General features: G+C 38.6%; 1 protein-coding gene across 2 annotated transcripts in view; it reads right to left on the bottom strand.

The window, feature by feature from the left end:
* ZC3H6 (zinc finger CCCH-type containing 6) overlaps positions 1 to 15,763 on the bottom strand; it is a 65,158-nt gene that overhangs the window by 23,078 nt on the left and 26,317 nt on the right. For both annotated transcript variants that reach the window (XM_073897398.1, XM_025868193.2), the window contains exons 2-3: positions 14,459 to 14,639; positions 6,428 to 6,550 (exon numbers count right to left, since the gene is read on the bottom strand). In XM_073897398.1, the coding sequence (XP_073753499.1) occupies positions 6,428 to 6,550; positions 14,459 to 14,639 (304 nt within the window). The remainder of the gene's footprint in view (positions 1 to 6,427; positions 6,551 to 14,458; positions 14,640 to 15,763) is intronic.

The following is a 15,763-nucleotide window of genomic DNA, read 5'->3' as shown; positions in this document are numbered from 1 at the left end:
CTCCAATCACTCTGCTGACTGATTATGAGGCTATATTCTTGGCTAGAATGTCTGTAGAGCAGACTGGCTTTCTGTAAAATGGAAACTGGTCCCACAACAATCACTGTAAACATGAAATAAGGGAATGGGAGGCCTTGAACAAGGATAAGGAAAAGGGAAGATATACTAACTCCTCAAATTTAATAGCTAGATGTTAATTCTATATTCTATTTTTGGCCTAAATTATAGAAGTTATATAGCAGGCATTTGTTATCTAGGAAAACAGAATTTTTAGGAGGTACTTAGGGTACTTTCTAATTTCAGTGAGTCAACTCTAAAACATATGTGGAGGAAATGGTACTGAACTTTTTCTCCTAGCAGACTAAATAATTCAGGTCAGTTCTCCTCCTAAAAAATGTAGAAAAGACAGACAATATTTTTTTTAATCCACTGTAAACATCAGAGAGCTATCAAACGTGTGAGGGATTACTGGACCATTAATATCCATGGAGTAGATGAAAATCATGAGAAATGAGCAGCGTCTGGAGCGGTTTTTGCTCTAAAAGCATCAGCCCAACATGAAAAATCAGCTGAAAGGTTCAAGAGCACTTCTGACTACCCCTTTAATCTATGGGAACAAAAGGAGAAATCCAGAGTCTAGAAAAAATAGAAGCCTTATTAGTAACCCCCACCCACCAGTTTTGGGTCAATCTCAAAATGTGGGTCAGAGACTATAGTCCAATCTATCATCTGGGTGGCTAAGAAGAGTTTCAAACCCTGAAGTTGGAACAAAGTTTGTAAGGGTCACTAAAAATTTTTCAGGAGCAAATAAAAATCCTCTCTGAAGGAAATTAATATCATCTCAGGCCTCAAATTATTTCTACCAAATGCACCGTATTTTGCAAACACAATGCTCAGCACACAATACAAAAGCGAACAAAAAAGCTAGTCATATGAGGAGATAAGATCAGCATGACGAACAGCTAAAAGCAACTAGTAATAGAAACAGACTCCAGACACTGAAATGCATGTAACACAGATTTTAAAATATCTGCGCTTGTTATTTTCAAGTAAATGACATGAGAGGGGCACCTGGGTGGCTCAGTTGTTAAGCGTCTGCCTTTGGCTCAGGTCATGATCCCAGGGTCCTGGGATTGAGCCCAGCATTGGGCTCCCTGCTCGGCAGGAAGCCTGCTTCTCCCTGTCCCTCTCCCCCTGCTTGTATTCCCTCTCTTGCTGAGTCTCTCTGTCAAATAAAGAAATAAAATCTTAAAAAAAAAAAAAGACATGAGAATTTTAGCAGTGAACTGGGAACTATAAAATTAAAGATTTGAAAAAAAATCAAATTTCTAGATCTGAAAAATACAAACACTGGAATTAAGAACTTAGTAGATGGGTTTAATGACAAATTAGATCCTCTAAAGAGAAGAGGAGAGAAGAAAGGTAAAGGAGAAAACAAAGCATATGCAGTAAAATGTTAACATTCTGGGAATCTGGGTGAAAGATATACAGGAGTTCTTTGCACTATTCTTAGAACTTTTTACAAGCCATTACAACAAAATTATTAAAGTAACAGTGAAACCAATATATAAAAGCTAAGAGATTTTATTGACAGTGAAACTGCACCACAAACAATGCTAAATAACGACAAAGTACTTTAGGTGAAAAAAAAAAAAAGAAGATAGTAGGAAGGGCAAAATGAACGGAGGGAAATCGGAGGGGGAGACGAACCATGAGAGACTATAGACTCCGAGAAACAAACTGAGGGCTCTAGAGGGGAGGGGGGTGGGGGGATGGGTTAGCCTGGTGATGGGTATTAAAATTTGTATGGAATCAGAAAAGACCCTGAATCGCCAAGGAGATGATGAAAAAGAAAAACAAAGCTGGGGGCATCACGTTGCCCGACTTCAAGCTATATTACAAAAAGTGATCAGCAAGACAGCATGGTACTGGCACAAAAACAGACGTATAGACCAATGGAGCAGAATAGAGGGCCCAGATATGGACCCTCAACTCTATGGTCAAATAATCTTTGACAAAGTAGGAAAGAATGTCCAATGGAAAAAAAAACAGTCTCTTCAATAAATGGTGCTGGGAAAACTGGACAGCCACATGCAGAAGAATGAAACTCGACCATTCTCTAACACCATACACAAAGATAAACTCAAAATGGATGTAAGACCTCAATGTGAGACAGGAATCCATCAAAATCCTAGAGGAGAACATAGGCAATAACCTCTTTGACATAGGCCACAGCAACTTCTTTCAAGATACATCTCCAAAACCTAGTGAAACAAAAGCAAAAATGAACTTTTGGGACTTCATCAAGATAAAAAGCTTCTGCACAGCAAAGGAAACAGTCAACAAAACAAAAAGGCAACCCACGAAATGGGAGAAGATTTTTGCAAATGATACTACAGACAAGCGGCTGGTATCCAAGATCTATAAAGAACTTCTCAAACTCAACACCGAAAAAACAAATAATCAAGTCAAAAAATGGGCAGAAGACATGAACAGACACTTCTCTGAAGAAGACATATAAATGGCTAACAGACACATGAAAAAATGTTCATCATCAGCCATCAGGGAAATTCAAATTAAAACCACACTGAGATACCACCTTACACCAGTTAGAATGGCAAAAATTGACAGGGCAAGAAACAACAAATGTTAGAGAGGTTGTGAGAAAGGGGAACCCTCTTACACTGTTGGTGGAAATGCAAGCTGGTAGAGCCACTTTGGAAAACAGTGTGGAGGTTCCTCAAAAAATTAAAAATAGAGCTACCCTATGACCCAGCAATTGCACTCCTGGGTATTTACCCCAAAGACACAGATGTAGTGAAAGAAGGGCCACATGTACCCCAATGTTCATAGCAGCAATGTCCGCAATAGCCGAACTGTGGAAAGAGCCGAGATGCCCTTCAACAGATGAATGGATAAAGCAGATGTGGTCCATAGATACAATGCACTATCACTCAGCCATCAGAAAGGATGAATACCCAACTTTTACATCAACATGGATGGGACTGGAGAAGATTATGCTAAGTGAAATAAGTCCAGCAGAGAAAGTCAATTATCATATAGTTTCACTTATCTGTGGAACATAAGGAATAGCAGGGAGGACATTAGGAGAAGGAAGGGAAAATGAAGAGGGGGAAATCGGAGGGAGAGATGAACTATGAGAGACTGTGGGCTCTGAGAAACAAACAGGGTTTTAGAGGGGAGGGGGGAGGGGGGACTGGTTAGCCCGGTGATGGGTATTAAGGAGGGCACGTACTGCATGGAGCACTGGGTGTTATATGAAAACAATGAATCGTGGAGCACTACATCAAAAACTAATGATGTAATATATGATGATTAACATAACAATAAAAAAATTTAAAAAAACCTAATGATGTATGGTGACTAACATAACACAATAAAATTGAATTTAAAAAAAGAAAAAGAGGGCACGTACTGAAAGGAGCACTGGGTATTATACACGATGAATCATGGAACACTACATCAAAAACTAATGAAGTAGGGGCGCCTGGGTGGCTCAGATGGTTAAGCGACTGCCTTTGGCTCAGGTCATGATCCTGGAGTCCCGGGATGGAGTCCCGGGATCGAGTCCCACAGCGGGCTCCCTGCTCAGCAGGGAGTCTGCTTCTCCCTCTGACCCTCTTTCCTCTCATGCTCTCTCTCACTCTCTCTCTCAAATAAATAAATAAAATCTTAAAAAAAAAAGATCTGTCAGAAACTAATGAAGTAATGTATGGTGACTAACATAACATAATAAAATAAAATTTTAAAAAAATGATACCAGATTGAAATTCAGATCTACACAAAGGAACAAGAGCACTGGAAGTAAAATTGTGGGTAAATATAAAATACCATCCTTTTTCTTTTCTTAATTTAACTGAATTTTTGAAACAAAAATAATTACACTGTATTTGTAGAGATATATAATAGTTTAATGACAACAAATAACTATAATGTTTAAGAAAATATGAGTCAGTTAAAACAAATGTAATGTTGTCTATACATATAAATTTATTTTGTCCTTCAGAGTAGCCCCCATAGAAGGCTATATATTTATTAAAATACTTCTGCCACTGTTTTAAAATATTGTATACCTCCTTTTCTGGGATAACTTTTAGTGACAGCTTATGAATCAAGAGCCTTATAAATCTCATTATTTGATATTTTCAAATGCTTTGCTATCTGAAACAGTAACAATCATTCTGAGCATTTTTTCATTGTTTGGAATAGTCTCTAAACAACTTTTGATTATTTCTAAAACATAAATCTACCTGCAAATGATGAAATTTAGGTACCAAATCAATGTTTGATATATTTAAAAATTTTGTCATTAGTATTGAATAACTATGACAATGTTCTGAGAAATGGCAGCTCCATTTACTCCAAAATCAGCAGACACACTGAATATACAGATACGTTCACCTAACTCGATAAAATTATTTCAAAATTTAATAGAAGATATTATAATAAACTTCATTTATTCAATAATTACTTACTGAGCAACTTCAACTATAAAGAAGACAATAGAGAAACAGAAGGCAATGAAAACTCTAACACACAGAGTATTTTGTTTTCTGAGCTCACAAGAGATTAGGAACATCAAATTAGGAAAAAGAATGTAACTCTGTAGACAAGCATATTGACAGAATGGCAGAAACCAGAACTCAGAAAGTGTGCAGTTTTTCAGATAGGTGCACATTGATCTGAATACTCCCCAGTGTTCCTGAGAGCATCAAGATTTTTCTAGCACAAAATACTATTTACACTGAAGACTGTTCATATAATACAACATGCCTGAGAAAGATATAAAGTATATCATGTTCTTTTAATTTTTTTTCTATTTAAAACACTTCAAATAATTTTTTGCACTTAAAGAGGTAGATGTCACAAAATTCTTATGTGAAAGCCCTAACCCCCAATACCTCAGAATGTGACTATATTTGGAGATAGGGCCTTTAAAGAGGTAATTAAGTTAAAATGAGGTCACTAGGGTGGGCCTTGATCTAATCTGACTGATGTCCTTATAAGAGGAAATTTGGACACACAGAGAGACCCTGGGGGTAGACATGCACAGCAGAATGACCATTTGAGGACACAGCAGCAAGACAGTAGCGAGCTACAAGCCAGGGAGAAAGGGCTAAAATGATCTTTCCCTTATGGTCCTCAGAGGCTACCAACCCTGCTGGCATCTTGTTCTGCACTTAAAGCCTCCAGACTACTAGAAAATAAACTTTTGTTGTTTAAACCACTAGTCTGTAGTATTTTGTTATGATAGCCCTAGCAATCTAATATATGATGTACGATTTTCAAAGATTTAAAATTTATAGCATACATCTGCATGTCTTTTTCTATATTGAAAAATATAAAACACTTTTTCAAAATATCAGAAGGCAAAGAATAAAACTGAAATTTTCATTTTTCCCCTTAAAAGGCAATACCTCAGGGGTGCCTGGGCGGCTCAGTCAGTTAAGCATCTGCCTTCAGCTCAGGTCCTGGGATCAGTCCCAAGTTGGCTCCCTGCTCAGTAGGGAGTCTGCTTCTCCCTCTACCCTTCCCGCCCCCATGCCCTGCTTGTGCTCTCTCACTCTCTCTCTCTCTCTCAAATAAATAAAATCTTAAAAAAAAAAAAGGCAATACCTCAAAACCACAGTGAGAGGTCATTTCACACATATTAGGAAGGCTATTATAAAAAAAAAAATAAAACCCAAAGCAAAATAAAGCAAAAAAGCCCCAGAAAATAACAAGTTTGGCAAGGATGTGGAGAAACTGGAAAACCTCATGTATTGTGGTGGGAATATAAAATGGTGCAGCCATTATGGGAACCATTTTGGCAGTTCCTCAGAAAATTAAACACAGAATTACTATATGATCCAGCAATTCCACTCTTAGGTATATGTTCCAAGGAACTGAAAGCAGGGTCTTGAAGAAATATCACCCACCCATGTTCATAAGCAGCATTATCACAACAGCCAAAAGGTGGAAGCAATCCATCTGTCCAACAACAGAGGATCATACAAAATATGGTATATACATACAATGGAATATTATCCAGCCTTAAAAAGGAATGAAATTCTGATAAATGTTATATGAACCTTCAAAAAATTATGATAAATGAAATAAGCCAGACAGAAAAAGACAAACACAGTATTATTCCACCTATATGCCTAGAGAGTAGGCAAAATCATAGAGACAAAGTAGAATAGTGGTCACCAGGGGCTGGTGGGGAGGGGAAGTGAGTTGTTATCATTTAATGGGTACACAGGTTCTGTTTGGGATGATGAAAAAGTTCTGGAAAAGGACAGTGGTGATGGTTGCACAACACTGTGAATATACTTAATGCCACTTTGAATTGTACATTGAAAAATGGTTAAAATGGTAAATTTTAGGCTGTGTATATTTGATCACAATTGTTTTAAAAAGGCAATACCTGAGAAAATGGAATGTCATAATCCCTGTAGAAACCAGCTCTTTTTTTGTGGGAACTTTCTGTATGTTCAACATCTGAATCAAGGCTGTAGTCTGAACTATCATCACTAGATGGAGAATTATACTAAAAGAAAGGAAAAAACAAATAGTTACACTTGCAAAAGGAAAAAAATTTAACTAGTAATTAGATAGGCTTGTTTCAGTCAGAAGTGCCAACAAGTAGACTATATTATCCTAGTAGGTTCTGAAGTATTAACCAAAAAAATCTTTGCTCCAAAGGCCACCACACCTCAACTTCTCTAAAATTTTGAGGAAAAGTTTATCTTCTCCTTTTCTTAAGGATTTAATGGCAGTATTCTCATCATCCCTGTGGTCCAAGGATTTGTGCCCTTCTATGCTTGAAAGTGATCTTAGATTTAAGTTAATCTTAAAACAATAAAATTATGTCTTCGAAGAGGATTACAGAACATAAGTATGAATTATTTTTACCTAAAATGGCTTTAGAATTCTTATTCTTTTGCATAATAAGTACCCTAAAGCTAAAAGATACCCAAACATACCAAATTATAAATATGAAATAAATCCAACTCACGAAATTGAAAAAAAGTGAAATAGAAACCACAAGTAACTGATAATGATTAGCAAATATTAAGAGTAAGCTTTTTAGGGGCACCTGAGTGGCTCAGTCGGTTCAGCGTCTGCCTTCGGCTCAGGTCATGATCCCAGGGTCCTGGGATCAAGCCCTACATCGGGCTCACTGCTCAGTGGGGAGCCTGCTTCTCCCTCTCCCACTCCCCCTGCTTTTGTTCCCTCTCTCTCTGTGTCTCTGTCAAATAAATAAATAAAATCTTAAAAAAAAAAAAAGAGTAAGCTTTTTAAAGTATGAGTGTACTTCTTAAAAAAAAGTCACCATATCTCCATTGAGTCAAAATAATTACCTTCTCAGGTTAAGCACTCTTTTTAAAGACTTCTTAAAGTTCTTATCAGTGAAAATACTGACTCAGTAAAAATTTGCTGAGCTAAATTGAACTCTGATATTTTCACTGATAATTCACAGTAGAAGGATGTTTTCCTCCATTCTTAAAGGCTCTTTTAAGAAAGACAAATTTTCCTCCACTTGTTCTTAAATGTTTTCATGTTTAGTTTTGTGGTGGTGTTATTTTTGCTGATTTGATAGGTGATACAAAGAAATATTTTTATAATTATGCTATGAAATGCTTCAAACTTATTTATCTAACATTTGTTGGTCAGGGTTTGAAATAAATATTTCCCATTTCTTTTTTCTTTTTTTAAGTAGGCTCCAAGCCCAACGCAGGGCTTGAACTCATGACTACCAACTGAGCTGGCCAGGCACCCCTAAACATTGTCCATTCAGAAGCCAAGTTTGCTAAGTCTCTAGCAGAAGTCAGCTCCAGCTCAAAGGAAAACTTTCCACTTGAAGATCACTAAAGGGAGAAGACTTGATTAAGAAGAGCTCAAATGAAGACACTGAACTGCTTCAGGAAAAACCACCAGAGAAGAGAAGTTTCTGCTTAAGGGAGAAGTTTCTTCACACTACTCCAAAAATAGTGAGGCTAAAAAAATATATAGGCTTTAAGAAGCCATTAAGACTATTATCGGGACGCCTGGGTGGCTCAGTCGTTAAGTATCTGCCTTTGGCTCAGGTCATGATCCCAGCGTCCTGGGATCGAGCCCTACATCGGGCTCCCTGGCCTGCTTTTCCCTCTCCCGCTCCCTCTGCTTGTGTTCCCTCTCTCGCTATATCTCTCTGTGTCAAATAAATAAAATCTTAAAAAAAAAAAAAGACTATTATCAAAAAATATATATGTGTAACAGGGCACCTGGGTGGCTCAGTCGGCTAAGCGTCCGACTCTTGGTTTTTTGGCTCAGGTCATGATCTCAGGGTTGTGAGATCGAGCTCCATATGGGGCTCTGTGCTCAGCAAGGAGTCGGCTTGAGATTCTGTCTCTCCCTCTGCCCCTCGCCCTGCTCTTGTATGGGCTCTTTCTATCTGAAATAAATTAATTAACTCAATCTTAAAAAAAAAAGGAGTAATTATTAACCTGAAATTAGCAATTGGACTATACTAAAAATAGCTAGTAAATAGGTCAGAAGAGATGGTATATCACTTCTGAGATTAGGTTATAAAAAAGACTAGAGCTTTCATCTTGGGTGCTTTCTCTTGTTCTCTCTCACTTATGGTTCCCCTGCTTTGGGGGAAGCCAGATAACATCATGAGGACACTGAGGCAGTCTGTAGAGATGTCCACACGGTGAGGAACTGAGGCCTGCCAAGAGCCATGTGAGTGAACATGGAAAAGAATCCTGCCTCAGTCAAGCTTTGAGATGACTGCAATCCCATGAGAAAAGCTGAGCCGGAATCACCTCGTTAAGCTGCACCCATATTCCTGACCCACAAAAACTGGGAAATAAATCTTTATTCTTTTACGTTTCTAAGTTTGGGTTAAGGTTGTGCAGCAACAGTCAACTAATAAGATTCTGGTGTCTGGAAATGCTGTGCTTCCACAAGAAATATCTAAAAGGTAGGAGGGGTTTTGGAAACAGGCAGTGGATAGGAACTGGAAGAACTTTAAGGAGAGTATTTGTGAGTCTAAACTACCTCAAATGAGGGGTGCCTGGCTAGCTCAGTTGGTGGAGTATGCAACTCTTAATCTCCAGGTCAAGATTCAAGCCCCACATTGGGTGTAGAGATACAAAAAATAATAATTAAAAAAATGGGTTAGACAACCAACTCTTGGTTTCCTCTCGGGTCATGATTTCATAGGTCATGAGATCGAGCCCTGGGATTCTCTCTCTCCCTTTGCCCCTCCCCCAAATCGTGCACTGTCTCTCTCAAATACATAAATCTTTAAATAAATAAATAGGGGTGCCTGGGTGGCTCAGTCATTAAGCATCTGCCTTTGGCTCAGGTCATGGTCCCAGGGTCCTGGGATCAAGCCCCGCATCGGGCTCCCTGATCGGCGGGAAGCCTGCTTCTCCCTCTCCCACTCCCCCTGCTTGTGTTCCTGCTCGCGCTGTCTCTCTCTCGCCAAATAAAATCTTTAAAATAAATAAATAAATAAATAAATAAGTTACCTTGAATTATTGTTAGTAAAATGCTGAACTTTGAGGCAACTTAAAGGAAAGTGGGATATCTTATTAAAACCGGAAAAATGGAAATCCTCATTATGCAGTGGCAGAAAGTTGAACAAAAACAGCTACATTCAGTAACATGGAAACTAGAAAATGTGTCTAGTGAACTAAGTGATCTAGTTAAGATTTCCAAGAAAAATGCTGAAGGTATATATCTGCCAAAAAAGACAAAGAAAAGGCTGTTAAAAAGGAGATGGGACTTGACGGTTTTGAAAGTTCTTAGCTTCAACATATCAAATTTTATTTTTGCTTTTCCCTTTCCTTTTTTTTTAAGATTTTATTTATTTATTTGAGAGAGAGAGAATGAGAGATAGAGAGCACGAGAGGGAAGAGGGTCAGAGGGAGAGGCAGACTCCCTGCTGAGCAGGGAGCCTGATGCGGGACTTGATCCCGGGACTCCAGGACCACGACCTGAGCCGAAGGCAGTCGCTTAACCAACTGAGCCACCCAGGCGCCCCCTGCTTGTAACTTAATTAAAAGTCCTTCCTTTTTGTTTTTGTTTTGATCGGCTACTTTTCTAGCCTAGCAATAATAGCAGTAATAAAGACTGAAATACTCTAATTTTTCTCCTGACAACTGCTTCAGCTATATTCTGTTGGTACTTACACATCAAGATTTTACCATTATTTTCACGAAATTTTGCAGTTTGAATGTTTCCCCTGTGTTCCACAGGCTATTTATAGCAGGTATTTGAATTACAAAGCAAAAAGACATTTTGTTTTTTGACTTTATTAGTAATATGTAATTTTATTGTATTGTAGTTTGACATTGCTCTTCCACTCTATCAAAGTAATTAGAGCTTATAAGGCCTACTGTATGGCCGTAAAGATAAGGGAAAGATGTATTTTCAGGATTCAGAGCTCACTACATAATCTCTCTTTAATATCCTAACCACCTTTTCATCCACTTGATTGATCTCTTTGGGTTAAGAGAGGCATATTGGTATATCTCCTGTTATTAGTGTATTCCTATTTCTTCTTGCAGTTCCTATAGTTCTTGCTTTACAAAAGCTGCTGTTTTGGGGGATATAAAATAGTAATAATTTATACTTCATTGTGAATTATAGCCTTTAACATCATAAAATACCCTTGTTTCTTTCAATGCCATTTTGACCTAATTTTGACTTTTTCAGATATCAACATTATGACTTTTTTTTTAAAGATTTTATTTATTTGTTTGAGAGAGAGAGAGACAGAAAGAGAGCATGAGCAGGGGGTAAGGGCAGAGGGAGAGGGATAAGTAGACTCCCCGCTGAGCAGGGAGCCCAACGGAGGGCTCAATCCCATGTCCCCAAGATCATGACCTGAGCCGAAGGCAGATGCTTAACCATCTGAGCCACCCAGGTGCCCCACAACATTATGACTTCTGCCTTTTCTTTCTTTGCATTTGCCTGCATAGCTTTACCCATTTTTTAAATCTTTCTATTATACACAGCTTAGAGTTGGATTTTGCATTGTTGGGAAGTATACCTTTTGTTATTTAGAAAGGTTTGCATTTATGTATGTATGTATGTATCTTTCTATCTATTTATAAATAGACTCCATTCCCAGAGTGGAACCCAACACGGGGTTTGAACTCACGACCCTGAGATCAAGACCTGAGCTGAGATCAAGAGTTGGACACTCGGGATGCCTGCGTGGCTCAGTCAATTAAACATCTGCCTTCAGCTTAGGTTATGATCCCAGGGTCCTGGGATTGAGTCTCACACTGGGGGCCTTGCTCAGCAGGGCAGGAAGCCTGCTTCTTCCTCTGCCTGCCCCTCCCCCTGCTTGCTCAGTCTCTCTCTCTCTGACAAATAAATAAAATCTTTAAAAAAAAGAGTCAGATGCTTAACCAACTGAGCCACCCAGGTGTCCCTCCATTATTTCTTTCGTACAACCTTTTTCCAATAACCTTGGTCCCTGTCCCTTCTTTGCATACTATTTCTTTACTAACAGGACCAATACTGAAGTTCAGCAGTAACCTTTCTTTTTCATTCCCAGGATAACAAGGCGAAGCAACATCCTTTTACTCTGAGTTAATAACTATAAGGCAATCAGTAAGCTTATCCTGCTTGCCATATACTCTCCTGCTTTTCCTGGTATTTTTTTTTTCCTGGTATTTTTTATAGTTGTAATGTTCAGATACATAATACACTCTCCTCTTATGTCCATCATTTAGTCTTAGTTTTACAAGGAAGTATGTATGTGTATATAGATGCCTCTCTCTCAACTAGTCATTTTGGTTATCTAAACTTGTTCTCTGGTAGAGTCTACAGGAAGGCTCATGATAACAATACTTCCTGAGTTCTATCATATATGTATTTTTGACAACTTTATATCAGAAGGTCAGTATTTAGCTGGATATAAAATTCTTGGCCCACATCTTATTTAAATATGTCATTCCAGGGGCACCTGGGTGGCTCAGTCTGTTAAGCATCTGCCCTTGGCTCAGGCCATGATCCCAGGGTCCTGGGATCAAGCCCCATGTAGGGCTCCCTGCTCAGTGGGAGAGTCTGCTTCTCCCTCTCCCTCTGCTCCTCCCCCAACCTGTGCTCTCTCTCTTGCTCTACTCTCTCTCTCTCAAATCAAATCTTTAAAAAAATATGTCATTCCATTATCTTCTGGCATAAAATATTTAATATCAAAAATTTTTATATAAAATAAGGGACTTGGTCTTTTTGGCTAGATGACCAAAGGATATTTCCTACAAAACTGTATTTATGCTGTTTGATCATAGCTTATATTACTTTCTTAAAATTTTTTATCATTTTGAAATATTAGGTTAGATATTTTATATGTTTTGTGGGAATTATTTCTCTTCTGGAATAATATTATCCTCTCTTTAAAAATTTTTTTTTTGAAGATTTTTTTTTATTTCTTTGAGATAGAGCAAGAGAGAGCACAAACAGGCTGGAGGGGCAGAGGGAGAGGGAGAAGCAGGCTCCCCGCTGAGCAGGGAGTCTGCTCAGGGCTTGATCCTAAGACCTGGAGATCATGACCCAAGCCAAAGGGAGATGCTTATCTGACTGAGCCACCCAGGTGCCCCTCTTTTTTTTTTTTTTTTTTAATAATAACTTACGTGGAATGTGATCATGGTCCTATCTTGTTTTCTAGGGTTATTTCTTCCATTGTTTGCATGAAGTATTAATAAATATGGTCATGTATCTTCTCAAATATGCTTCACTTGCTCCCTTCCCTCATTTTTAAATCTATTTCTTTCCTTACCCAGCACTACTATGCTTGTCCTCTCAGTTTAGATTTTTTTTTTAAAGATTTTATTTATTTATTTGACAGAGACAGAGACAGCGAGAGTAGGAACACAAGCAGAGGGAGTGGGAGAGGGAGAAGCAGGCTTCCCACCGAGGAGGGAGCCCGATGTGGGGCTCGATCTCAGGACCCTGGGATCATGACCTGAGCCGAAGGCAGACGCTTAACGACTGAGCCACCCAGGTGCCCCTCCGTTTAGATTCTAATGATAGCAGTTATATTCTCAGTGTTGGACTCTGTCTGAGAAGAGGGATTTGGTTGATTAGTATCAGGAGTTCATCAGGCCCAGACCATTCAAGCACAATCCAAATTCATGTGGTCACCTTACATTCACATGTGAATTGAAACTAGTAAAGTCCCCTCTCACTTTCTGCTGCTGTTCTCAGTTTGGCCCATGGTCTTTCCAAATGGAGTGAGGACTCCTCTATTTGAGAGGAGTACCTGTTGGCAATTTGTTTTCTGGAAGTCCCATTACCTTTCCTCTGCCTAAGTATGCATAGCTGCTGATCCTATACAGGTCTTGGTGCTGTCTGTGGTTTGGCCTTATCCCTTTGTGTTTTTAAGGTTTGTGGGAATAACTTGTTACTTCATTTTTTGGTAGATGTTGCCAATGAATTTTTGATTTTGCTATCCTTATTGCTCTATTTTTACAGGGGAGTTTCAGGGAGTTTCAAAAACTACCCCACCATAGATGCCAACTTTTCCCTGAGTTCTGTCAGAGAGATGTCCCTTCTTCCCTATCCCAAACTACATTATTCTCTATGCAGTACCCTACTCTTTTTTCTTGGTGACATTTGTTTTTCATTTGTTTATTGCCTTCTCTTTCCCATTTCAATGTAATCTCTGTTAGAGACTGTTTCACTCATTACTATAACCCTAGCATAGAGCACAGAGATTTCCATAGCAAGCACATGAAAATACATATGAATGAATAAATAGACAATGCCAATGCTGCTAATCTATATCAGAGAGAATAAAACTTTCCTTAACCTGTTATCATTCTTGCATATAATTCCATTAGTTAAAAAGATTTATTTTAGGGATGCCCGGATGGCTCAGTCAGTTAAACGTCTGCCTTCGGCTCAGGTCATGATATCAGGGCTTGGGAATCGAGTCCTGCGTCGGGGTCCTTGCTCAGCCAGGAGCCTGCTTCTCCCTCTGCCTACAGCTCCCCCTGCTTGTGCTCTCTCTCTGACAAATAAATAAATACAATTTAAAAAAAAGATTTATTTTAACTTGCATTAAAAGTTATCTTGATTAATTTTTAAATCTTTGAGATAATTCATATAATTTTTATGTTCAGAAATTTATTAATCACATAAATAAAAATATCTAATCAACAAATTGTAGATTAACAAACTGAGCCACCCAGGGTGGAAGGGCAGAGGGAGAGAGAGAATCTTAAGCAGGCTTCATGCTCAGTGAGGAGTCTGACACAGGGCTCAATCTCACGCCCCAAGATCGTGACCTGAGCTGAAATCCAGTCACACACTTAACCGATTGAGACACCAAGGCACCCCTCTAAACAATAAGTTTTATAATAAAATAAGCAATAATTTATACTTTCTAATTTTCAGTATTTTATATTTCATACAAATTTACTAAAAGAATTCAAAGTAGATTCTAACTAACCTTATGTTTTTCACGTTTTCTCCTTTTGGATTTTTTCTTCTCTCTTTCTTTCTTGTGTTTTTTCCTTGATTTTCTATAGGCTTTTTCATTTTTCTGTTTTTCATCCTCTTTTGCTTCCTGTTCTTGTGTTTCTTCAAGTCCTGCATCATCTATTTCACCATCTTCTAATTCGCCATCTTCTCTGTAGAAAACAATGACATTTTTATTTTCAAATGTTATTCAAAAATGAGTCTTATAAAAACATTTCCAAAAGGAAAAAAAGCACATGCCAAGAATTTAAGTTATATTCATTTAGATCAGGGATGGCAAACTTCTCCTGTAAAGGGCCAGGTAGTATATTTACAGGCCACATACGGTTTCTGTTGCAAATTCTTCTCCCTTTTTGGGGAACAATCCTTCAAAAATGTAAGAACCAGTCTTAGCAGCAAAAATTTGCCAACCTCTGATTTGGATTAAGATCACTGACTCTCGGGTGGCTGGGTGATAGACATTGGGTAGGGTATGTGCTACGGTGAGCGCTGTGAATTGTGCAAGACTGTTGAATCACAGATCTGTACTTCTGAAACAAATAATGCAACATATGTTAAGAAAAAAGAAAAAGAAGATAGCAGGAGGGGAAGAATAAAGGGGAGTAAGTCAGAGGGGGAGACGAACCATGAGAGACGATGGACTCTGAAAAACAAACTGAGGGTTCTAGAGGGGAGGGGGTGGGGGGATGGGTTAGCCTGGTGATGGGTATTAAAGAGGGCGCATTCTGCGTGGAGCACTGGGTGTTATGCACAAACAATGAATCATGGAACCCTACATCAAAAACTAATGATGTAATGTGTGGTGATTAACATAACAATAAAAAATTAAAAAAAAAAGAATGATGCTGGGGCGTGCATGGACTCGAGGAAAAAGTCTTGTGATCGATTAGTGATGTCTGCCACGGATTAGGCAATGGGGGAACCACAGTAGGCATGCCACACCTTTGCCATTCCTATTATATACAAAAAGGACATGGCCACAGGAGGAAGGCTCCAGAAAAAAAAAAAGTCAAAGAGAAGTGTAATTTGTTTCCCTGGAAACCACCAGATCTCTTAGAACCTGTGCATGAGAAACAGAACAGCAGCTACTGACTTCAGCTCAACCCCAGAGAGTTCATAAACTGCTCAACTCATGCAGAGTACAGTTTTCTTCTGAGAAGGACGGTTTCTTCTGCATAAAGGTCTCATTATTGTGATCTCTGATCCTGCTACCTGGCCACAATTGATCTGTTAAAACAGGGTTGGAAACTATTAGCTATAGGCACTTGGTTTTGTA

This window comes from Callorhinus ursinus, unplaced genomic scaffold, assembly GCF_003265705.2.
Source record: "Callorhinus ursinus isolate GAN/ISIS: 27379988/994484 unplaced genomic scaffold, GSC_fseal_2.0 scaffold10, whole genome shotgun sequence".
Taxonomy (NCBI): Eukaryota; Metazoa; Chordata; class Mammalia; order Carnivora; family Otariidae; genus Callorhinus; species Callorhinus ursinus.
Note: the sequence above shows the minus strand (reverse complement) of the source record. Positions and strands in the feature narration are given on the sequence as shown.